The 25,187-nt window shown below is 36.4% G+C and overlaps 1 protein-coding gene across 3 annotated transcripts; it reads right to left on the reverse strand.

Moving 5' to 3' along the window:
- Positions 1–992: 992 nt before the first annotated feature.
- On the reverse strand, positions 993–23,975 carry ERI1 (exoribonuclease 1). Of its 3 annotated transcripts, none has more exons than XM_045535410.1 (8): positions 23,703–23,975; positions 19,401–19,579; positions 16,114–16,324; positions 12,796–12,879; positions 10,998–11,107; positions 8,472–8,586; positions 4,234–4,472; positions 993–1,701 (listed from the first exon to the last, which is right to left on the reverse strand). In XM_045535410.1, the coding sequence occupies exons 1-8, from the start codon at positions 23,808–23,810 to the stop codon at positions 1,674–1,676; spliced, it is 1,074 nt and encodes a 357-aa protein (XP_045391366.1). In that variant the 5' UTR covers positions 23,811–23,975; the 3' UTR covers positions 993–1,673. The 3 variants fall into 3 exon arrangements, with proteins under 3 accessions (XP_045391366.1, XP_045391368.1, XP_045391367.1); XM_045535412.1 differs by lacking the exon at positions 993–1,701 and adding an exon at positions 1,708–1,727; XM_045535411.1 differs by lacking the exon at positions 993–1,701 and having other exon boundaries at positions 3,291–4,472.
- Positions 23,976–25,187: the final 1,212 nt, after the last annotated feature.

Raw genomic sequence — 25,187 nt, forward strand, 5'->3', positions numbered from 1 at the left:
TTGAGATTGCAGTGAGCTACGATGTCACTGCACTCCAGCCCGGGAAACAGAGCAAGACCATGTCTCAAAAAAGTAAAAAAATAAAGTTTTAGAGTCAGCAGCCCCTTACCCAAGTCTTGACACAGAATCTAGAAAAACAATGACTTCTACTCCTCAGCCAAGCTTTACATTCTTTGGCCTCTGTGTCATTACAAATTCAGGATGCTAACATTCCTCACCTCAAGAACACTGGGAAATTTTTAAAACAAAAATCACTTTCCTTCCCCACTCACCCCCTTCCCCAAAACCCTTAGAGCTTGTTACATTTGAACATCAGATTATTTCCTGACACGTAACATTTAGTACAATGAGACATTGAAAATGTCCAGTTCAAACTGTAGCAGGAAGATGTTTATGCTATGTAGGACGACCTGTCTGTTCTTAGATTATCACATGAACTGAAGTCTGTAAGGGAGGCAGCATAGCACAGGGGTAAGGTGCAGTGGCTCAAGTCAGACTGCCAGAGTTTCAAACTCCCACTTCTTGAACTTTTGCAAGTAAACCTCACTGAATCTCAATTTTTCAATCTGTAAAATGGAGATGATAATGCCTCCCTTCCTCATAGGAATCTCATTAAGTAATGGAGTAAAGTGCTTTAACAGTGCTCAACAAATGTTTGGTGCAATTATCGGTGTACCTTAACATTCAGCTCTAGGTTCTCACGTTATCACAGTTGATTCCTTATTTATTGATGGAACTTATATTGCATTAGATCAGGGAGGTAGGGGTACACAAACTTGTTCTGTAAAGGGTCAGACAATAATACTTTCAGCCTTGCTGGCCATATGGTACTACTACTCTGTTGCAACTGTCCAACTCTGCCATCGTGGCACAAAAGCAGTCAGAGATAAAATGTAAACAAATGAGAATGGTAGCTGTGTTACAATAAAACTTTATTTACAAATATTGAAATTTAATTTCACATAAGTTTCACATTATAAAAGTCTTTTTTTTTTTTCAACCATTTAAAAATGTAAAAACCATACTTAGTTGGGATGGCACACAAAAACGGGCAGCAGGCCAGATTTGGCCCATAGATGGCCATTTGCTGACTCCTGCTCTGGATTAACAAATTTATGGGCTTTGGAAGCTTTGTGGGGGCAGGGAGATTTGAAATACAGGATGGTGGTGCAGAAGAGGAAACTTCTAAGTATAATAGAAAAAAAGGGATTCAATGCTGTCATTCATTTATCAACACTGCATTCAACTATGTGCAAAACATCTTATTACACATTGTTGAAATTAAAGATGTAGAAGTCACAGTCTCTGCTCAAGGAGCTTACACTGCTCCACAGTAGATAGAAACAAAAAGCCGTCCTTCGAAGTATAACACACCCTCCTCAGACTTTTAAAAGGCACATGTGTGTACCCATCAGTGAGGCTGGTAGTTTCTTAGGTGCCTCCACCTACAGCCCAGGCCAAATGTGATTATCTCAAGCACTCACACTTTTCCCCTCCCCAGGAATTTTACTAACAGTCCTTTCCCTTTCAAATTATTCTGTTCTGAATGATCGTTTTGGGGGTAATACTCAGGACGATGTACTAAAGGTCAAACGGTTCCATCTTTCAAAAAACTACCATTTAAACTAGTCTTCAGAGATACCATCTCCCTTGTTAGTGACTCCTGTGGTTTTTCATTTCAATTCAGGCAGAAACTTGTCCCTAGGAGGCAGGATAAACAGGTCTATCTTAAGACAAAAAAAGATACATCAGAAAAATATTTTTTCAGAGCAAATGTTAAGTATTTTACCCAAAAGAACACAAAGCAGAAATAAAAGATGGACAAAATAGTGCTCTGGTATATATTTCAGTTGGTTCGAAAGACTGTGGATTTGAAATAATTCAACAGAAACCCACTCTGTCAATATGTCAGAGCAAGTGAAGCATGAAAAGGAAATTAACACAGCTGATGCTTAAGAGAGTTGTTTGTAAATAACAACCTATAAGTATTAATATCACTATCATATTAATATTACTAAAAATAAAAATTAACAGGAATAAAATACTAATATTGTCTTGATTGGGATACTAAAAGGGCACTCATCTGTTAAGCATTTTCCTTGCAAGAACTGTCTGTGCTATTTACCTTTTAAAGAGAACAGAACACAATGAAAATTAAAGAGCAGAAAGCAGCAGCGCTCCTGATATTTAAGGTAATCTTATCAGAACAGGCCTGATTTATTTCAGCAAAATCCCAAATCAAATTGGAGAGGAACACAGAGACTCAACAGACTGATTAAAAATGAGTTAAGACAGTAAAATATTTGGTTGAGCCAAAAGGATACTGAGAGCTTATAATGTTGAAGGTCTTAAAAAGAAATACATGAGCTTGTCAGTACTTGGGCAAAAAGAAAAATAAGCAAAGAAATTAGAAGATTGACTTTTACAAAGCAAACAAAAGAGAAGGGCAATGTGATATTCCCTTGCCATCCTCAGATTTCCAACTGCAGTTTCAGCTATTCATGAGCAACTCTGGAAGGAAGTAAGAGGCAATTACAGTTTTGTTATGGCATGAATTTGAATACCACGGTAGGGTGGCTATATGAAAAAATCACCTAAGGAGTGTGCCTAGTAGACCTCCTGCCATCCACACCTCAATAGCAATTTGCTATTTTCTACTCCTTTGCCCTTGAACAGTAAGGATTTATAGGAAATTCTTAAAAACTTGCAGTAATACTTTACAGTTTACTGTATAGTGCTACCTGGGATTCACAAACATCTGAGCATGCATCCCTCTCACCCCAAGAGTTTACCGAATAAGCCTAAAACACCTAGGATTTCTTTGTCTTACTGTAACCCATAGTTTGTCTAAGGATATCACATACTTTGTGCCTTCTGTTAGGCACATTATTTTTTTTGATGCTGATTATATGACTATTGCTCAATGGCAGAAATTTATTGGCTCAAGTAAGAAACCTACAGCCCTGTGTAGAGAATTCTCATGCCAAGAAAAATGCCAACTTTCTTACTCTTCTCCAAGGTATCAAGTGTGGAAAACCTTTAGGAAATTAATTTGATTATAATCTACAAATCAGTAAAAAGTAGCATCACAATTATTATTAAAAGGTAAAAGAAAAGAAGCAGTGGTAATGAAATCATTCCACGAAAGCTACAGAGAGAAATTCAATTCTGAAAATACGTATTTTTAGCCTCTAGAGTTTCACTGTATCAACTCCAAAAGCACATTTTTTGTCTTTAGAATTAGTTAAGAAATAACTATTCAACATTTAGTGGTCACTTACTATGTAAAATCAGACAAGCAAGTATTTTATTGACTAACTTCACTGGTGGCCAATAGAGTTTTTAAATAACAAAAACATAAAACATGGTAAAAAGTATTACTTGACTTTATTAACCTCATTTATAATATTGAATACAAAGGTAGAATTAGGTGGCAACCCTTGATTTTGTCTATTTCAAAGCATGGTCTCTTAGATTTAAGAATTAAGGCAGATACACGTCACATGAGGAGGGGACCCAAACAACCAAATCCAAAAATCCCCACTGATTTATTTACGTTTTATAAAGTTTGGGCTACAGCCCTTAGGATATTCCTTTAAATAGTATTTCCTTCTGACTTTTCATGAATCTCATCAGTAACTGAATTTTTAACCAGACCCTATAATCCATCACAAGTCTTCCAATTATGAGTTCAAAAGAAACATACGTATACCAAGTGCCTTATGAAATTCACCACACGTAGCTGAACTTCGCAAATGAACTTTGAAAATCAAAAGGACAATGATACTTCTAAAACCCCAAGGTTAGATAAGGCCTACCTTCCTATCTTTTCTGCATTTTTAAAAAATGATTTGATCTAATGATGTTAATGTAGAAATATATTCTACATTTTAACATCAGTAAGATATGAAATTCAAGGGAAGAACCAATAAGATTTTGCAGTTTAAAACCAAAAGGAACACACCTTGGACACCTTAAATTATAAAATTCAGTTCTAAGCAGGAACTGTTACTGTGTAACACATACTGCTCATATCAAAAGTGCTGGTGACAAAGAATTCAATATGCCCTCCCACACAATCTGCTCACATACATATATACCTACATCTATCAATTACTGTAATAAGATCTTACATGTTTAAGGTGCTTAAAGTTTGCACTGCAGGACTAATTCAATTCTGCTACCTCTTTGTAGCAACTGCAAGTAGAATGATCCAGACAAAACTGCTCTTACTTTCTAAAATATGGCATTTGTGGAGGCGGAGTGCCCTCTACTGGTAAGGAGGAGGACACACTCATTAGCTGTCCTCCATGCATTTTTTCATTGACCCGGAGTTCACATCCATCCTGAAGCATTCGAACTGCGATTCGGGCGATGTTTTTAGAGTCATCAAGACCACTGTGAGGCCGCCCATCATAATCCATTCCTAATTTTTCAAGCATTATTGTCAGTTTGGTTTGGCTTCTAGGAACCTGAAAAATAAACAGCTTAGTAAATAATTCTTTAGTATTCTAAACTGCAATATAAGCCACTGTTAAGTTGAAAAATAAACTGAAAATTAACAGTAATAGCTAAATAAAGTTAGGCAAATGAGGCAAATAAATAATTCAAGTTTTCATAGCTTCAAAAAAACGACCTTAGAGCTTTAGCTGAAAATACAGATAGAATCCTCAGACATGTAAAACTTTTGCAGTTTTGTAATTTAACAAATCATTTATTGAAGGGAATGTATTGTTCTGGACATCTAAGTCAAAGACCTACCTTTCTAAACCAAACTAATTATTTTACATGATATTTTTCTATACAATAAGGTATAGTCTAGGGTATGTGGGATGTGCAAGTAAATGTGTTAATTTTCTTATAATGGTTGCAAGCGTTATAAGAACATACAGGAAAGTAGTATATTCTGTTGCCAGTAGAGCAGCTGAGTTGAGGGCTTTTTTATTTCCTGCTGAAGGTTGTAATTTCTACTGCTATTATTCATACTCCCCTTGCTGAAAAAAAACATATGAACCAACACAATTTCCACATTACGCAGTCAATATTGTCGTTCTTAGCTACAATAAACAGATTAGCTGTAGCAGAGTAGACTGTATTTTAACCACTTGATACCAGGTACCATTCTTTCAAGTCTTTTTTTAATTCACATATAGTCATTCCCAATCAAGGTTTTTTTTGGTTGTGCTTTTATTTCAAAGCATACCCTCAAAGAACGTCCTAAAATGACAAATCTGGCATTAAGAGTAAGCTAGCAGAGTTATTTTAGAATTATGAAAAATAGCAAGATAGAAGTCTGCTCAGGTAATCAGAACCTTTATAAAATCAAGATGAGCCTAACAAGAATTAGTTTGTGAAAAACATTTAATATATCTGGGCTTTTTTTTTTTTTTGCTTTTTAAAGCTTATTTTTGAATTAGTAATTAGTATTTTGTAGGAAGTGAGGTTCATTTTCTCAGGTTGATGTTATATGTGAATATGAGACTATACCTTATTAGCATCATATATAGTAGAAATCTGTGATAAAGACTTTTTAGGTCTATTTGGATAAGGCAAACAAAACAAAACAAAACAAAAAAGGAAGAAATTTTTTAAAAAGAGAAATGTAAGTTTCTTCTGCTTACACTAGTAATTGACATTACAGTTATCTGTTATGAAGAGGGGAAAACCACACACAAAAGAGTAGGTTAACAAATTGGCCAAATAAACAGAGCCACAAAAAAAGTCATCCTCTACTCTAAAGAGCACTGGGAAATTTACTGCCTTATTATGTCTACAACTTTCTGACTATACTAATGTACTATGAGCTGCAGATATTTTTATGCAGACATGAAAAGTAATTAATGATAAATCTTTAAATAAACTATTCCCCTAAGTTATAGGTTTGAGAAAGAATGCCTTAATATAAGAATGTATTACCCATCTGGGAGTTGTAGCAAAAAAAGAACCTAAAGGCGATAGAGCCCCTCAACTTGAGTATAAATTTACAGGAAATACAGAGGACAGGGGCATGTTCGAAACACGCTGTGGGATACAATTACCAAAATCCAAACTAGGAGAAACACTACAGTACAAATGGCTCAGTTTCTTAAAGAAATAAAATAAATTGTTAGGAAGGAAAAATGAGGGATGGAAAGAGAACTTAAAGATTTAAAAACTTGAGACACATCAACCAAAGGCAAACCTGTGAACCTTATTCTGATCCTGGTTCAACATACAAAAGGTAAAAGAAAACAAAATATTTATTACTATTTGACAACAGTACGGAATTACTGTTAACTTTTCTGAATGTGATAATGGTTTGGGGTTGTATTTTTTTAGAAAAGAACTCTTATCTTTCAGAGATACATAATGAAGTATTTATAGATCAGATAAAAATGATTTCTGCCTCAAAACAGTAAGGAAAAAGAAAGTGGGTGGGGATATAGAGGAAATAAGGTTGGCCATGAACTTGGGTCATGAGGGTTCATTGTAACTGTCTATTCCTGTATATGTTTGAAATATTCCATAACAAAAGGTTTTTTATTAAAAAAAATTACAAAGTAAGTGAAAAGAAAATCCACAAAAAAAGTATCAAATATAATCAAAGGACTAGTATCCAAAATGAAGATCTACAAACCAATAATAAAAGGACTGCACAATTTAAAAAAATGGGCAGAAGTTTAAACAGAGACTTCACAAAATCAGAAATCCAGATAGCTAATAAACATACAAAAAAAGAATTCAACCTTATGAGTAACAGGCAAATGCAAGTTAGAACCTCAGTAAAATGACATCGCACATCCACCAGATTTACAAACATTTAAAATGTCTTGTAACATCAGATGCTGGCAAAGACTTGGTGCAACTATATATAAACTCACACACTGCTGATTAGAGTACAAATTGGTATAACCCCTTTGGAAAACTATTTTTGCATTATCTAGTAATGTCAACAATGCACATACCCTATGATCCAGCAATTCCACTCCTAGGTTTATACCCTAGAGAACTTAGCGCAAAAAGGCACCAGGAAACATGTACAAGAATGTCTAGAGCAGCACTGTTGATAAAAGCTCAAAATGAAAAACAAACCAAATTGGCCAGCCAAAGTAGAACAGATAAACAAATTCTGATATGTTCACACAGTGGAGTTCTACATAGCAATAAAGTGAATGAACTGCAGTGACACACACGTGGACGGATCTCAAGCATAACATTTGGGGAAAAAAGGAAAATAAATAATACAGCCAGTGTAATGCTAATTCTATCATGCTCAAAAACACAAACTACATGGTATAAGGACATACATATAAATATTAAAGCTGTAAGAAAAAAGAAAATGATCAATTATAGTTAGTTTTAGGAGGAAGGGAGTTAAGTGGGGGGAAGTCACAAAGGTATTCACTTTAAAACAATCTATTAAACCCCGTTCTGCATGCATATTTCTCAGTCTTAAGTGTTAAAAAAAAAAAACAAACAAAAAAAGCTTTTAAGGAAAAGCACCTTTTCTCATGAAACTACTTTAGAAAATGCCTCTCCAAAATGAAATTGTAAAGGGAGAAAGAAGATGACACAAGGTCTAACACATGACAGAGAAGGGAAATCCCCCAAGATGATTATAGAAGCCTGAAGAACAAACAGTTCAGATTAGAACAGGATTAAAGGCTCCAAGAAGGTAGTCTCCAAAGAAAAAAAAAGAAAATCTGGCAGATTACCCAAGTGTTTTGAGTCTTGAGAAGTCTTACATTTTGCATGGAGACTACTGGGATAAGTAAACAACTAAAGCAGTAAATTATTACACCTAGGGAAAAGTTGTGAATATATTCCATAGTCACAGGATTATAAACACTGAATAATAATTTGACTGTAAAGGTAACATAACCACATTAGCAAGATGCAGGGAAGAGAAAGACACAGCAGTGGTGGCTTAACAGAGCTAAATCTTCATCTGTCACTGCAAGAATTGAATAGATGTCTCAAACAAAAAATTCAAGAAACAGCATAAACATACAATTTAGAAATATATGGTAAACATTTGGGAAAAAAAAGGCTTAAAAAAAGTTCAAAGTGTTTGCCTCAGGAGAACAGGAACCAGTTCTGGTGAGGGCTATGGCAAAAGACTGCCACTGGTTACAAGCCTTGCAGTACCTTTTTTTAAAATTTATACTACACACGCTTAACTTTGATAACAGTAAAGTAAAATTAAAAGTAGTAGGGAGCATTTGTTCCACAAAATACTCATACTGAATACCCCTCCCTAGTTGCAACCCTCTGCCATGTATAGATAGTTAAATTACTTAAATAAATGTAACAGGTTGAATGAGGAAAAAAGGCTTATCTTTCTAATTTGAACTAATTTAAAATTTAAAAATCAAATAATTATAAGGCCTTTTTCTGTGAAAAACACCTAGAAAATCACAACTTAAGGTACATGCAAAATATAACAAATTTATCATTAAGAGCAGTATAATCATTAAATATAGAAATTTTACCTTGTAAAAGTTTCCATATGACTTTCGAATATTGATCCACTTTTTAGCAAAAGAAGGATATTTGAGTCTGCTGAGTTGGCACTGAATGTTCAAAAACTTACTCATATCCCATGAACTAGAAATGAAAAACCAAAAAAATGGATTTAAAAATGCTATACTATTCTTACAAATGAGTATTTTAAGTCATTCTATTTGTTTTTTATTTACACATGTCAACTTTCTTTCTCATATTCACATATAACATCAACCTGAGAAAATGAACCTCACTTCCTACAAAATACTATTTCAAAAATAAGCTTTAAAAAGCAAAAAAAAAAAAAGCCCAGATATATTAAATGTTTTTCACAAACTAATTCTTGTTAGGCTCATCTTGATTGTTTTTATAAAGGTTCTGATTACCTGAGCAGACTTCTATCTTGCTATTTTTCATAATTCTAAAATAACTCTGCTAGCTTACTCTTAATGCCAGATTTGTCATATTAGGATGTTCTTTGAGGGTATGCTTTGAAATAAAAAAACCACCAAAAAAACCTTGACTGGGAATGACTGTATGTGGATTAAAAAAAGACTTGAAAGAATGGTACCTGGTATCAAGTGGTTAAAATACAATCTACTCTGCTACAGCTAATCTGTTTATTGTAGCTAAGAACGACAATACTGACTGTGTAATGTGGAAATTGTGTCGGTTCATATATGGTTTTTTCAGCAAGAGGAGTTTGAATAATAGCAGTAGAAATTATAACCTTCAGCAGGAAATAAAAAAGCCCTCAACTCAGCTGCTATCCTGGCAACAGAATATACTACCTTCCTGTATTTTCTTATAATGCTTTCAACTATTATAAGAAAATTAACACACTGACTGCCACATGAGTTGTATTTAACTCAGGCTAGTTTTGAGCCCAGGGCCTCGTGAAGCAAAACCCTGCAGTTGGTTCGTGAAAATCTTACTTGTTGATGTTCTTACTGTTACAATGAAAACTGACAATTTAATTCTAAAAATGTGGATTGTGTTGTATATAACTCTCACACAGAAAACAATAAAAAATAACAAATCAGAAAGGATTGTTTTGTTTTAATAAAACATCGTGGCCCCAGAGAAAAAATGTTTTTTCTAGTGTGGCAGTCAATGTGTTAAAAATGAGTGTTGCCGGGATTCTATCGCTTGTGTGCATTTTTAATATCCTCTGAGGCAACCTCCACCTGCCTGAGCTGTTCAGATTATTTCTGAAGGTATCAATTACTATTTTTGTTAGTGCTCTGGTTATAAAATTGCACAGGTTTTGAATGGTCTGTCCCAGAAAGTGGGGTTTTTTACAGAATTGTATATACCATATTACGACAGGAACACTGGTATACTTTAACAGGAACATTGTTCATTCATGTTTAAAATCAAAAATAGATTTGTAAAGAGGGCCATCAATATTGTTCTATCATATATGAGGATCTCTCTAAGCCCTCCATGTTGGCGACATCTCAGCTATAGGGTACAAATCTGTCCACAGTTTGAAACAGAAGTTGTTTAGGACTTTCCTCCTCAACCTTACGGTCTAGCAGTTGCCCTGCCATAACGTCTGTAATCCATATTTTAATCTTTCTGGTCTTCCCATTCAGCTTTTCATCTAACAAATGCTTTTTAAGAATACATTTTGAGCTCAGCACTCCAAGTACGTACTATGGAAGAATAGGTAGCAAAAGTCCTTACTCTGAAAGGATTTTTAATTTCCATGCAAAAATAAGTGTTATGTATATAAAGATTAGATCAGAATATGGTCGGATGTCAACATAAATGGCACATATATAGGCTGTAAGATTTCAAGGAAAAAAAGATCAATGTAAGTTGGAGTCTCAGAGTAAAAAACAAGGTGGGCTTAGGTAATGGTAGGAAAGTAGTTAAGGAAGGGACTCTCTCGGCAGAGAGGGAAGCATGAATAAGTACACAGAGAAGAGAAAGTATGTGAACTCATGGGCCAGTCTGACGAGAGTAAAGAGGAATAACAGCAAGATGGTAGGTTAAACAGGTAGGGGGATGAGATGAGAGAACCCTCAATGCCTAGCTAAAGTGTTTGGATGTTTCTGAGCAAAGAAGTGTCATGATAAAAACAGGGTTTTGGGGACATCATTTTAGTTTTACACGTCCATATTTATCTTTCTCTAGTCCTCTAGTCCTGGATTAGACTGTTAGAATTGCTTTCCCTCCTCTCTTTCATCCCTAGGATTCAAATTTAAGTAGGAATAGAAAGTGTAAAAGCCTTGGTCCGAGTGCAGTGCTGTTTACAACTAATTGATTACAACCAGTTACAGATTCCTTTGTTCCTTCTCCACTCCCATTGCTTCACTTGACCAGTCTTAAAAAAAAATAAGAAAAGAAAAGAAAAAAAGAAAAAGTGAAAGGAAAAATACCGTCCCCTGTGGGTTGACTCTAAGACCTTTAATAAGTAATATGCTGTGGTTACTCTAAAAGCTAAATGAATATGGACATCTATAATCTTAAAAGCCGTAAATAAGATAATTTTCCTAAATACTTACCCATCTGTTAATATGCAATATTTATACTTTGTTCCTAATTCCTTCAATTTCATCCAGTCAATTACTTTTTTTAGTACCTGAGGGAAGGTATCAGCTCTGTCTACCTGATCCTGAGGATATAAAAGTAAAATATATAAAAATCAGAGTTGTAGCTCCACGTAATCCTACAAAATACCCAGACACAAATTGGAGGAAAAGAGACAGTATGAGAAAGGCTTATTTCTGATGTTTTAAACACTTCATGATTTCCTTGGCTTAGATCCACCTAGCTTCATTTTTTAAAAAATTATTTCCATCTATTCACTCATTGAATAAACATTCTTTTTTTTTTTTTTTGAGACAGAGTCTTGCTCTGTCACCCTGGGTGGCATCATCATAGCTCACTGTAACTTCAAACTCCTGGGCTCAAGTGATCCTCCTGCCTCTGCCTCCCGAGTAGCTGGAACTACAAGCCACAATGCCCAGATAATTTTGTTATTTTTATTTAGTAGAGACAGGGTCTCACTCTTGCTCAGGCTGGTCTTGAGCTCCTGACCTCAAGCAATTCTCCCGCCTCGGCCTCCCAGAGTGCTAGGATTATAGGCATGAGCCACTATGCCTGGCCTAAAGTTTCAGTTTTTAAGACAATTAAAAATTGTTTATAGCCAAGTATTAGGGACTGCTTTCAATTAAAGTATATAAGCCTCCCAAAATTAAGATTTAAGATCACCCCCAGCGGTTCTCTTTTTACAGGCCTCTACTTTGTGGTTTACTGATTTACAAGAGTTAGAAAAGGAAAATTTCTTCTAAGCTGAGAGCCAGAGCCCCCTAAGTGGTTTTCCCATCTTAAGTCTCATACCCCAACCATACTACACACCATACTACACACTGCTGCTAGACTGACCTTCCTTAAAGGTAAATCTCATCCATCACAGTATTCTCATACTTAAAGTCCTACAATTACTCTCCAAGGCTTTCAGGGTAAAGACACACAAGACTCTTCATGATCTGGCTTGCCTCTGCCTCTCTTGACCATTTTCTTACTAGCCCATACACATCTGAACCATCTTGAAATACTTGTAGTTCTGCTGTTTCACTCCTGTTTCTTCCCTGCCTACTTACCTATTATGACTCAAACCACATTCACCAAATTGAGGAAGCTTTTCCCAGGACAACCCTCCATTCACTCTGTCCATATGGAAGGCCTTTTAGGGATGTTCACAATACCCTGGTAGAACACTCACCTGTCAGCTTTCCCACCCTTACTGTAACCACTGGTACAGTCTATCTGTCCTCCTGACTTTCAGATTGTAAGTGAGCTGAGGACGGAGACTGACTGGACAGTCTTCGAATCCCTAGTACTTTGGCATATATATTACAGTAGGTACTCAAATGTGTGTGGAGTGAATGAATAAAAGAACTAAATAAATGAACAAAGGGCCTATCACATTAGAATACAACCAAAAATCAGAGACTTAAAAAAACAAGCTATATATAAAGTCAGACTGTAAACAGATATATTCTAAAACTTATCTCCAAGTTCAGTACGGTAACACTTACTTTGCTAATGCTTCATTTTACAAATGAAACCTTTAGATTCATCATTACAACTCCTTAAAAGAAAAGGCTGAGAAAAATGTTACCAGGTGTAATATATGCTTTTATATTTTTTAATATTACGATACGAAAGATCTTTACCAAGCAAGGAAAGTATTGATTTAAATTGCCCATAACAGTAATAATTTTTTTAAACTATAAAATAAATCCCTAATTTCAAAATTCTTTCAAACTCTAGGGGGAAAAAAACATAAATTATAACCTGAGTAATTCCAGTAAGATTCATGCAGAAATCAGAAAGTTGTGTGTTAATCTCTGGTCTTACATACTGCTGAAACGTCTCTTCCTACAAGGAAAGAACAGCAAGTTAAAGTACTTTATATGACCCAAGATACATGATACAAGACAACTTCAGCCATACCAGTTTGTAATTTTATAGGTGCTCATGGCACTGACCCTTCTAAAGTTTTTAAGGATAACTCTCCACCCCCAAAGCTTTCTAATTTTTAAATTAAAAAATCATTTGTTTTATAGTTTTAAACATTTTAAGATAAAGCAAGCGTCTGAAAGCAAGCCTTCAACCCAAAACTGAAATAAACACTTCCCCAAGGAATAAAATGTTAATTATTTACAATAATTTAAAACTATAAAGCCTATCAACACAACTTCTATTTCAAGATACCAAGAGTTCACTTTTTAAAAATGAAGGACAATTTCAAAGCCTAAAGATTTAAAGGTAGCAACTGTTAATCTGAGGCAGATATGGAGAAAAAGACAAAGAAAATTCGTTGTGGTAGATTGAAAAATTAACTGAAGTAAATATTTACAATTCCTAAGAAGAAATTCTTTCTAATCTATTAAGCAGCTGAACTATAGTATAAATGGTTGCTATAAATTACAAAAGAGCAAAAGTAAAGAAGAACACTTAAACTTCAAAAGTTAGATGCTCTTTACTTACCAGACATATTGCAAAAGGAAGAATCCCACATAACTGAATAGCATAGATAAATGAAGTCTATATCCTTTTAAGTATCAATATTTTGTTTTATAATTTTAAATGAAGATCTTTCAAAAATATTTTGCAATTTCCTTTACCATTAAAATCAAGTAATACTAAATATAACAAATATTACTAAAATGTTATTCACTATTTAATACTTTTAACAGAATAATACCAGAGAACTATGCATTCATTGAACAAATATTTAGTAGGCACTTAAATAAATTACATAGTAAAAAGTGATGAGGGTTATTAAAAGTAGAGGTAAAGTAGAGCAGGTAAGGAAGGTTAGAAACATTGGCTACATGGGGATGTTTATAAACTACACTCTTAAACAGGATAATCAGGTGGGCTTTATTTAAAGGTGAGATTTAAGGACGGTCCACAAGGAAAAAAGGCTGGGAGGGAATCAGCCATCAAGACTTCTAGGGAAAGAGAACTATAGCTATATCCCTGGGAAGTGATGGGCTGCAACAGGCCTGGCATTTCTGAGAAAGCAAGCAGGTCAGAATGGCTGGAGTGGAATGAGTGAGGAAAACAGTAATGAGAGGAGGCAATCAGAGGTAACAAGAGGCCAGATCATACAAGGAAAATGGCTTTTACTCCAAGTTAAGTGAGTAGAGAGTGTAGAGTTTTGAATAGAGGAGTGAAATGATCTTTTATTTTTAAAAGGATTGCTCTCACCATGTTGAGAACTGGCTTTAGAAGGATAAGGATAGAAACAGAGACCAGTTAGATGGCAAATGCAGTAAAACAGGCAAATGATTGGGGCTCAGACTAGTGGCTGAGTTCTGGATATACTTTGAAAGCAGAGCCTTCTGGTCTGGATATGTGATGTGATAGAAACAGAGATGTCAAGGATGACGTCAAAGTTTTTGAACTGAGCAATCAAAGGGGTTAGAATTAGAAAGAGTTGCTGTCACCTGAGCTAGGGAAGGCTGAAGACAGAATGGGCTAGGGTTAAGTTCAACCTGGGACAGGTTAAGATGTCTATTTAGATGTTCAAGTAGAGATGCCAAATAAGCAATCTAGATTTGGGACAGAGGTGCAGGTCGGAGATATATATTTGAAAGTTGTCAACATAGAGATAGTTTATAAAGCTATGGAATTAGATGAGATCAAGGGGATAGGATATACATAGAGAAGAAGTGTTAGGACTGAGCCCTGGGGAATCTGACATTAGAAAGTTAGGAAAAGGAAGAACCAGCAAAGAAAATTGCAAAGGGGGAACCCAATAAGGCTAGAGAAAAATCAAGAATAAGATGTATTTGGAAAAAATGTTTCAAGAAGACAGTAGTCAATTTTACCAGGATTTAGGTAAAAGTCAAAGATGATGATATTGACAAGTGATTTCAGTGGAGTGATGGGATTGAATACATAGCTTAAATTAACTGAATATACACCCACACTGGTGTGGGTTTAAGAGAGAATGAGAAGAAAGGAAACAGAGACATGTATGTAACTTATCTGAAGAATTTTGCCATAAAGAGGAACAAAGAAACTGGGTAGCTGGCAGTGCAGTGGAATGTAGTGAAGGTTTTTTATGGTGTGAAAAAATAACATGTTTGTATGTGATGGAAACAATATATTAATGGTAGTAAGCAATAAATCATCACGTAGTAATATAAATGAGGGAGGAGAATTGCTAGAGCAATGTCCTTGAGTAAGAGAAGAAGTAAAATCTAGTGAGTTATACAAGATTATTTGCCTTCATAGCTGCCATTTTTCCTTTTAATTTATTGACCTTTAATCTGCTTTGGATGAGGAAATCATAGAAATAGGTTAAGAATATAACTAAAAGCCTCTTTGAATAGCATTAAGAAAAATCTATGCATTTCAATGCAAAAGGCTTTTTATACTTACTCTTAGTGGGTTAGTGCCAACTGGAGATATTACAGAAATGACTTTTGGGTAGATGGTATGTTATGATATATCCTCGCTCAGATTTTATTATAAGGCAAATGGTTTTATTTCATGGAATTCCTGCTATAATTTCCTGAATAATGCACTGACAATATGTATCTGAAGTATACATACTACATGGCTTACAAACCAAAGTCACAGGAGTCATTTCCCCCATAAATTTTCCACCAGAAAGACAGCCAGTTCTAGGCTGAAAAATGATTTCTCTAAATTATCACTCTTAGAGATCAGAGTCCATATTAGGCTACCGCAGCGGTTCTCAATCCTGACTGCATATTAAAACCAATGGAGAAGCTTTAAAAAAAAGTGCTGATGTCAGGGGCCCTAGCACAGAACAATAGAATCTCTGGGACTAAGGCCAGGCTTGGTACTTTTTTTCTTTTTTACTCCCCAGGGGAGTCTGACGTCCATCCAGATGTTCTAAGCAAACCGAAAAAATACCATAATTTCAGCTCCTGGGAAATGAGAGAAACAGTCTCTAAAATTGTTTTATTATAGCTTTTCTGTTAATCAAGCTGATATAAAGTTCACAGCAAGAAAAAAGGGCCAACTTCAGAATTCTAAGTCTAGCTAAATCAGCAAATGAGACCCTCCATCTTACTATCGAACACAATAGCTACTGCTAAAAATAAAATTAAAATGTAACAATCCACTTACTATTTCTAAGGTATGCGTATTCAATAAAACAACAGGAAATTCAATTATTTCATGTATGAACTCAGGTGGGTTACCCTCTTCACAAGTGGCTTCAAAGTCAATAATACAAATGTAGTCATAATAACTGTCAGCACAACTGCTCTCTTTCAACATCAGCTTCTGCTTCTTGTAATAGTTTTTCAGTCTCTTCTTTAGTACATCCTTTACTCCTCTAAGTAAAAGAAGAATAAAATTTACTTTTAGGTAAATTTTACAGTCAGGAATCAGAACTCTTACCTGCTGGAACTGGGTTGAACACTGACAGTCACAGCATAATTTAGCAAATGTTAGCTAAAATAAATGTAAGGAAAGCAAGACTCAAAGCTAAGTTAAGCAAAGAACTAATTAAAATAAAATAATACAACATCAACATTTTCCTTCACAAGTAACTTTCCATTTTAGTAGTATGTAACAGCATTTTCTCCCATATATACTGGTATTTCAAACCATAAACCTTGTCAGTATATATCACCAACACAGCCATATTGCCTCATATACTCAGATGACATACATGATACAAATACTTCAATGAAATATTTCAATGAAATTAACATTGCATTATTCTACTGGCTAACATATAAATTTTAGGATATGAAAATTCAGATAAATTGAACATGTTACTTCTTTCCTTTACCTTTGGCTTTTGTAGGTTAACTCAAAAAATCCATACAAATATGAAAGCATTACGGCCTAGCATACAAAGTTGAATGTCTGTTAGCTACTTAACTAAAAAAATTAATTTAGAAACTACTCTAGAGTCAACTGTGTCCACAGGAACATAATCATACTCAGCAGGTGCTTAATTGGAAGTAACTTAGTTTAACATGAGCAGAATAGGATTTAGGGAATTTCAATATTACAGACAGCTTTAAAATACACATTCCACAAATGGAGTAGGGGGAGAAGGGAAGGGTCCTCCTACATAGGTAACAATGGTTGATAACAGTGATTCCATTCTTCAAACAGTATATATAATATTTCTTCAAAAAATTAAAGTTACAATCAGTGTTCAGGCTTCCTTTTGTGTTACTTGGTTGAATTCTATATTGGCCACAAGTACAAAATGCTAATAAAAGAGGATCCAAACTATAATTAAGGTGTAGTTCCAAGGAAGGCATTTTGGTAATATCATTAATAAGTGACTATTAAAAAAATTTTTTAATCCTTTCTTTTACTTTCTAAACTACCAGCTAAGCACTGAAAAGGAATCCTACCCATGAAAACATTGATAACCAGTTAGCTGTTATAAGATGAAAATGTCTTAATGTGCTTAGTTGCTTGAAATTTTCCAAATTACCAAAACCTGGGGGGTAAAATATCCCTTAAGCCCTTTTATATTAAGGCACTGAGTGACCTGTGTCATGTGACAGCTTTGGATTACTTTGTCTTAATTTCTTTTCCTTCTTCCTTTTTTGAGAAACTATATTCACTAAAACGTTGCCTGCAAACCTAATGGCAGCACAAACGTAACTAGTTGTTCTGGATAGAAACCTGTCTTCTTTAACATCTCCCTTGCTCCTCCAAATACTCACCAATTTTTTCCAATTTCAACTCAGAAAATTATTCAGAAATCTGGTTTTCCTTAATTCTGTTATGGCTCCCATTGGCTTCTTGGACTACAGCAAATGTCTCCACTATCACAACCCTTCAATTCATGCTTTACGTTACTTGAGATCTGAGCACTAATGCCAATTTCCTGCTTACATATATCTTCGGTGGCTCCCTTCTGCTTACAAGGTAAAACTTAGACTTCGGCATAGAGTTCCTTTACCACCTGGCTACAGCCTATCATTTCAGTGTCATTGTCAAATCCTCCTGGGGTACACTGTATACTACAGAGAAAACATACTATAAGTCATGGCTTGATTATGTGGTATACTGTTATGTTCTATAACTCTGGTTGTACAATAGCTGAAAAAGTAGCAGGATCATGTAGCAGAAAACATACAAACCAGAATTTTAAAAGTTTTTGAGTTCCTTTTGCCTGAAATACCCTCCCTCCCTCTTCTGTTTGGCACAATTCAAATGTCACCTTCCTGAATCCCTGACACACACTCTCCTCTGTATTCTCACGCTGTACTTGGCCTGACCTCCACTGGCCACTCTGTATTGTGGTTATGTTTGTGTGTTTTCCCAAAAGACTGAGATTTCCAAAGTGGGGAACATATCTGTATTTACCTTTATAACTTCAATGCCTAGTGTAGTGCTTAGAATTCAATACGGGCTTGTTGAATAAATGTATAAACACACATATAGATCTCTAGCTCCCATGCAAGCCAAGAGTAATTGATCTTCACACCTGGGAAGGACAAAAATTTTGCTCAGAAAATCTTCTGCAGGCTACAGGTTATACCCTTATAATAGAAAGTCAGGGGAAAATGGGGTCAAAATTTTCTTCACAAATTATGATGTACATAATGTAGAAGGGAAAAAATATATTTGTGCTCTTTTGAAAAGCAGTGAAGCTCTATTTCACAGCAAAGAGGAGGAATACTATTTATAAGAGAATAAGGATTCAGGGATGTCCTGAAACCATAGGAGTTTTCATCTATTACATATAGGCAATTTTTTTTTGATGTCTGGCAGTCCTATTGTTTATCAAAAATCTATATATTTTTCTAGACTCCAAAAGTTATTCCTGCCCCGTGCCCCAAGTCAAGTAAAGTGACTTGTTTTGCAAAAAAATTACTTAGGTATATGTATATCTCATTAAAAATACACATACAGTTGACTAAACTGCATTGTTTTCGCATTCACTATATAGTTACACATAATGCATATTATCATTCTGCATTACTTTTTGAAACTAAAACAAAAAAATATTTCCTACTAAGTGAATGATGTTTTGAAATTACTGTACCTGGTTTCAAACAAATCTTCTCTATAAAAATAATGCAAATGGCTAAAAGAAAAGATGTTCAATCTTGTTAATCCATCAACTAAATAAGCAACTAAAAAAATTAACACACTTGTTATGATGAGATAGGTACTCCTATACATTGTTGGTAGATCATTAAAATATTTATAGACTTTGACTCAACAGTCCTGTCATCTAAAAGACTGACCAGAAATAATCAGTTGGATACAAAGATTCAAATATAAGAATATAAATTATAGTTCTTTGAACTGTTAATAATGGCTATCTCATTATGGTAGGATTACAGATAATTTTTAATTTTTCAGTGTTTTCGAGATTTTGTAAAATGAGCATGTACTTCTTTTATAATTTTAAAGTTATTTTTAATTACCTGGTTTCAAGCTTGAATTCTGAAAGTTTAGCTCTGAGCTCTTCCTTACTCATCCTATTAATACAACCATTCGTAATAGCAATCTCTTTGTAAACTGGGTCACTGAAATCACTTGCATTGGAGGTAATGAACTTAGATGCTTTTGTTTCTTGGCCATCAAATCTACATCGTTGCTTTTTCTACAAAAAAAGAAAGGATAAAGTTCATAATTAGTACAAACACATTTAAGATTCAAACTCCTGAAGCCTCTTCATGCTACATGTTGATGAAAAGTGCTCATTATAGCTCCCGGAGGGAGGATAGGATAGGAAGGAGGAAGATGTGTTTCCAATACAATTTACTCTGCTCTATGCTGAGTCATGAAGTTACTCACAGGAAAGAAGCTAAGTAAAAAGCTGGTGCTGGGAGTCAGAGCCACCTCAGTGCAGAGCCCAGCTGATTTACTAGCAGCATGACCTTAGGTAATTATTAGCCTCTGATCTTCAGTTTCCTTATCTATAAAGTATGGTTGTCTCAAATAGTATTTGGCAATGGTAAATAATACTTGGGCAGAATTATTACAAGGATTAAATGAGATTATGTATATCAGGCTCCTAATATCATACCCACAATAACTATTTATAAATGGCAACTTTGCTTATTAACCATCACAGGCTATAGAACAGACCTTTCACAAAAATGTTCTAATACTTACAAATGAACCAATTTTTAAATGAACTTTCACAACATCACGCATGTGTAAGTCAGTGACTTCCTGAGAATTTTTTAACCTGACTTCATTTCACAAAGTTAACAAAAACTGTCCAACACAAAAACAAAATGGACTGCAAGTCTAGTTCAAAACTTCTAGCACCCAAGGCAGAAGTAAATGTATTCAGTTCCAAAATTCACAATTTCCACAAGTTATAGTTATACCATTTATTCAGAAGAACTATAGTGTTACTATATTACAGATCTTTTTTCTTAAATCAAAATCTGTTAAGAAAAAACATGACTCATTTCTGTTCTCTCCACAAGTAGTCCCAAATTACTAATACGTTAAGTTCCAAAGACTCACTTATAAGTTAATTATTTTCCATATGCAATGTTACAAATATTAGCTATGTTCCAGAATTTTCAAAAATACTTTGGTGCTTACTATTAATCCCTATTAAAGCTTGCTAACCTAGTCATAATTTACCATATTATTCCTAGGTAAACTTTACCGATTAAGGAGAGAGAACTATGAACAGGCTGCAGTCCCTCAGAACTGATCCTGATAGTTCAGGGACTATTTCTCACACTAAGCTCTCAATTTAATGCAACACAATTACTGGAAATATTAATATAATGTTAGGTATCGTGCCAGAGGACTCCAGAATCCCATCTCCTTTATGGAAGAGCTCAGCAATTCCAATATGTGAACTGTCCACAAAGTGAACAACAGCCACACTGAGGCTTCTTGTTAATAAATGTTTAAAAGAAACTTTCTCTATGTCCACCTGTCAAGTGTCACAAACAGAACTGGACATATAATGAGAAAAGTAGTGCTGGATTCCACAATATGGAGAGAAATATTCACCTTCACAGAACTGACATTTTGTAATTTTCATGTGTCGAATTAAGTTGATGTACAGTTTACATTATCTCAAATAAAAGAATATTTTACATTATGTGAAACATCCATGAACATCTATTATATCAAACAGAAGTTTGCTATCTTGCGGCAAAGTACTTTAAAGTGTTGTTGAACTTAAAGATGAGTTACGTATTTTCTCTTACAAAAAGACAGTGTTGGAGCTCAGAAACCAATACCCCAAAATACGGTGTTTGACTTGCTGAACTGAAGAAGCCTCAAGGTCTCTGCCTCACCTCCTCACCCTGCCACCACCAGTAACTCTCCAATAGCCAGGATGTAGTTCTCAGAAGTTCCTTTATCTGCCTAAAGTCATGGCCCATCAAATAGAACAGCTGTTTTTCCTTCCCCTCTCAGTAAAAGAGAATGTAATCACACCTAAACAGACCCTTTCACAACCAGCTCAGGCTCATTCAAACTCCAATGAAAACTATTTACCAGTTAATCTGTTCCCAGATCCATTCACTCTCCCTAGTAACCTTTACTGTCACTCAACAGAACTTCTCTTCTCCCCTTCCCATAACCTGTTTTCCAAAGTTAGTATATACAAGGCTTCTGAACCCCGCTGGGGAGTGGATAATCACTCTGCCGTTCTCCCCATGTACACATTAATAAATTTTATATGCCTTTTCTCTATTTAATCTGCCTTTTGTGAGTTGATTTTTCAGCATACCTTCAGAGGGTGAAGGGGAAGTTTTTCCTTGGCCCTTACAACTGGTATTCCAAAATTGCTATCCTTTCTTATTGGGAAGGGGATTGTAATTTGATCCTTAGAATTTTTTTTTTTTTTTGGAGACAGGGTCTCACTATGTTGTCCAGGCTAAAGTGCAGTAGCAATGGCATAGCTCACTGTGACCTCAAACTCCTTGGCTCAAGCAATCCTCCTGGCTCAGCCTCCCGAGTAGCTAGGGGTATGGAATTTTATTTTTTAATGAAAACAATCTGAAAACATGTTTTAACAGTAAGCTAGAAAGTAACTGCTTATCAAAAGAAACCTTTTCTGTGCGAAGAACATTTTGAAAACAGATGTTTTGGAAATGTTTCCATTATTTTGTTGCCAAAACACTATGCATTACCCATTTAAAAAAGAAAAAAAAACCTTTGCATCTGGACACTGAAAAAACTGTAGAAATAGAATTTATCTTCACTGAAATTCTTCCAAAAGAGTTCTGGTGCAATTTGAATCTACTTGTTAAAAATATAAAAATGCAACAGCTTTTATTAATTTACATAAACAACTGACAGTAGGGATGATGGAAATTTACTAACTGAATTCAACAGAAAACTTTGCTTACCTGCGATTGGAAAATAAATTGTATGATTGTTAAGAGCATCCAACAGTTAAATTTTTAACAAACACAAGTCACTAAAACCAATTTGGAACAGAGACCCAGGCCTTAAGTAGCTATAAAAGTTTCAAAGCTTTCAAATATAATGAAGTATATTCAAACACATTTCTCTGACTAAAAACAAACTTGAAAATTATTACATGTTATTGACCTCAGATTAAAGAAGGAGGTTGGGTGGAAGAGTGATTTTTTTTTTTTTTTTAATAGAGATGGGAAGTGGAAGGCCTCTTTGAAAGTAAGGAGGAGAATGAGATAACTAGGCTAAGGTCCAGGGGAAGGCCATGCAGAGCAAAACAAACATACAAAGACCTTTAAGAGGAAAAACCTTCCTTCCACTGTAAAGGAACACAAGGAAGCCAGGGGTACTGAAAGCAAAAGACAAAACTTTTGAGATGCAGTTAGATCCTATAGGGCAGCAAATCCAAGGTACTAAGGAGGGGGACAAACCAAATTCGTATCATTAAAAGATCACTCAGCTGCTATGTAGAAATTGACTGTAGACAGGAGCAAAAGCAAGGAAGCCTCTTGCAAATACTCACTTTATGAGATGCTCAACATGTATTACTAGAAAATGACCAACTTTAGTATTCGATTATTTACAACCAGCAGCGCCAAATCAACAATTATGTTCGTTAAATAAGATGAATAAATAAGTTTTTAAAGACTGTTTTACAATTTTGCCACCATAACTAGGATCCATCACTGAGATACCAAAATTAAGAAAATCATACTTTACCTACTTGAGATAGCAGCAAACGGGCAAAAATCAAAGACGAAGCTCCAACTAATAGGTACACAGAGAGGAAGGAGAAAAGCTGGTGTGCGCTTTTTTGTAAATTTAAGAACAAATCGTACCTAAACTTTTGTATCCCCACAATATGCTGAAATAAGAATAAAAAAAAGACCAAAAAAACCCCCACATAGCCATACAAAATGACTAAAACTAAAAAAAAAAAAAAAAAAAAACAAATCGTAAGAAATGACATACCTAAGGCATTTGGTGCGATTTTGAAAATATAACCTTAAAAATTACCGATAATACCGATAAGGACTGGATGGAATAACAAGCCAACAGCGAGCACGATGTTCAGGGCAGAATCCCCACTCGGAACCTACAGACCACAGTGCACGGACTTCTCGCCGTGACCGCTTACTCTCACCCAGGGGGTGACCCGGCGGCCCTGGGGGGCTCAGTGACAACCTCCCTCAGTAAAGGTTCTCGGAGCCGGAGACGGGGAAGGCGACCGGGCTGGGGTGTAAGAGCGCGCGGGACCCGCTCCGAAGAGGGGCGCGGGGGCGCGCGGGGCCGGGGCGGCGGGGCGCGGGCCGCCTCCTCACCTCGAGACTGGGCAGCCGCTGCTCCTCCGCACGCTCCGGCTGCGGCGACTCCTGCTGCGCGGGAGCCACGGCCTCGCCGCCACCCTCTTGGCTCGGTGGAGCCTCCATGCCGACTGCCACGCCAGAAGACTGCTGCTGGCGCCGGACTCTCGCTCACTCTCACTCCGCCGAGCCCGAAAGCCTCGCCTTTCTCCGTTGAAAAATTACCGGGCTCGCGTTCCCGCGGCGGCGGCCACACAAACTCCGGCGGCCACCTCCCACTTCCGGGAGCGAGCGGCGTCCACACGCCGCGCAGGCGCAGTGGGCCGGCGCGCGCGGAACGAGAGCGCAGCCGCCCGAGGGGCGGGAGGAAGACGCCGAGGGAGGCGCGCGCGCGCGCGCGGGAGAAAGGCGGGCGGAGCTCGCCCTGCGCCGGGGGGCGGGGTTTAAGGGAACACAGGGCTAGTGAAGTCACTGGAGGGTCCCGCCAGGATAAATGATCCCGTGAACATTTCTTGAGAAGGAAAAAGAAGAGGGTGTCCTAGAGAAAGATGGTTTTCAACCGTAACAGACAACGTGCATAAAACAATTTACGTTTTCCGTGAGGAGTTGATAAGACTTCCGCTTCTGGGCGGGAAGGGAAAATGGGTCCGGACTTAGTGTCCGGCTACCAGCGATTAGAAAACTGATCCAAATACACGAAACAACTTTTTCCAGATATTGGACAACAGGCACCTCTGCACTGCTTTTCCTCAGAGGAGAGAAACAAAGAGAATGCGCCTCTGTCCCCCTGGCTCTCTGCCTAGAGGCAATTTCCAGGGTGTGGTGCAGGGAAGGGAAGCCCGGAGACCCAGGGGCTCACTGACTGACAGGACTGGGATCAGGAGTTCAGGGACTTGGAAGCCACGTTGGTTGGAGTTTGTTGGGCAGAGTTCTGGGTAGGAGGGAATTACACGGAAAAAGAGCTTCAGAAATCTGCTTAGGAGTGCCTTTGAATCTTTCACTGAAAAAAAAATGTGAAACTCTACAAGGCTAGAAGAGAAAAATTATCGGGGGGGGAGTAAGCCAAACAATTATCAAAGCTCACACAGAACTGGGAACCATTTAAGTTCCCAGCAACCAGAGTGGAGAGAATTTGTTGAATATATGCAGTACATGGAGTAGAGATCCAGAAGCGTCTTGCCTTAGTAGTGGATAAACTAACCCTAGACTGTAGAACCCAGAGTAAAAGCTTCTGTAGACCCTTCAAACACTTAAAAACAAGCCCTGCGTGGTGGTGCGCGCCTATAGTCCCAGTTACTGGGGAGGCTGAGGCAGGAGGATCGCTTGAGCCCAAGAGTTGGAGGTTGCAGTGAGCTATGATCACCCCACTGCACTCTAGCCGGGACAGAGTGAGACCCTGTCTCAAAAAAAAAAAAAAAAGAAAGAAAGAAAGAAAAGCTCTGAAAGAATCATACTGCTCAGTAAGTAACATAACTGCTTGCCAGAACAAAGTAATTGTTTAGA

This window comes from Lemur catta, chromosome 22 (genome assembly GCF_020740605.2).
Source record: "Lemur catta isolate mLemCat1 chromosome 22, mLemCat1.pri, whole genome shotgun sequence".
NCBI classification, from domain to species: Eukaryota; Metazoa; Chordata; class Mammalia; order Primates; family Lemuridae; genus Lemur; species Lemur catta.

Excerpts from the sequence above, each read along its gene's own strand:
- ERI1 (XM_045535410.1), bottom strand. The coding sequence starts at position 23,810 with ATGGAGGCTCCACCGAGCCAAGAGGGTGGCGGCGAGGCCGTGGCTCCC. Across the intron at positions 16,325-19,400 it reads GAATTCAAGCTTGAAACCAG|AGGAGTAAAGGATGTACTAA; the intron begins GTAATTAAAAAT and ends TCTTTTACTTAG. Across the intron at positions 1,702-4,233 it reads CAAATGCCATATTTTAGAAA|GGACAAGTTTCTGCCTGAAT; the intron begins GTAAGAGCAGTT and ends CCTGCCTCCTAG.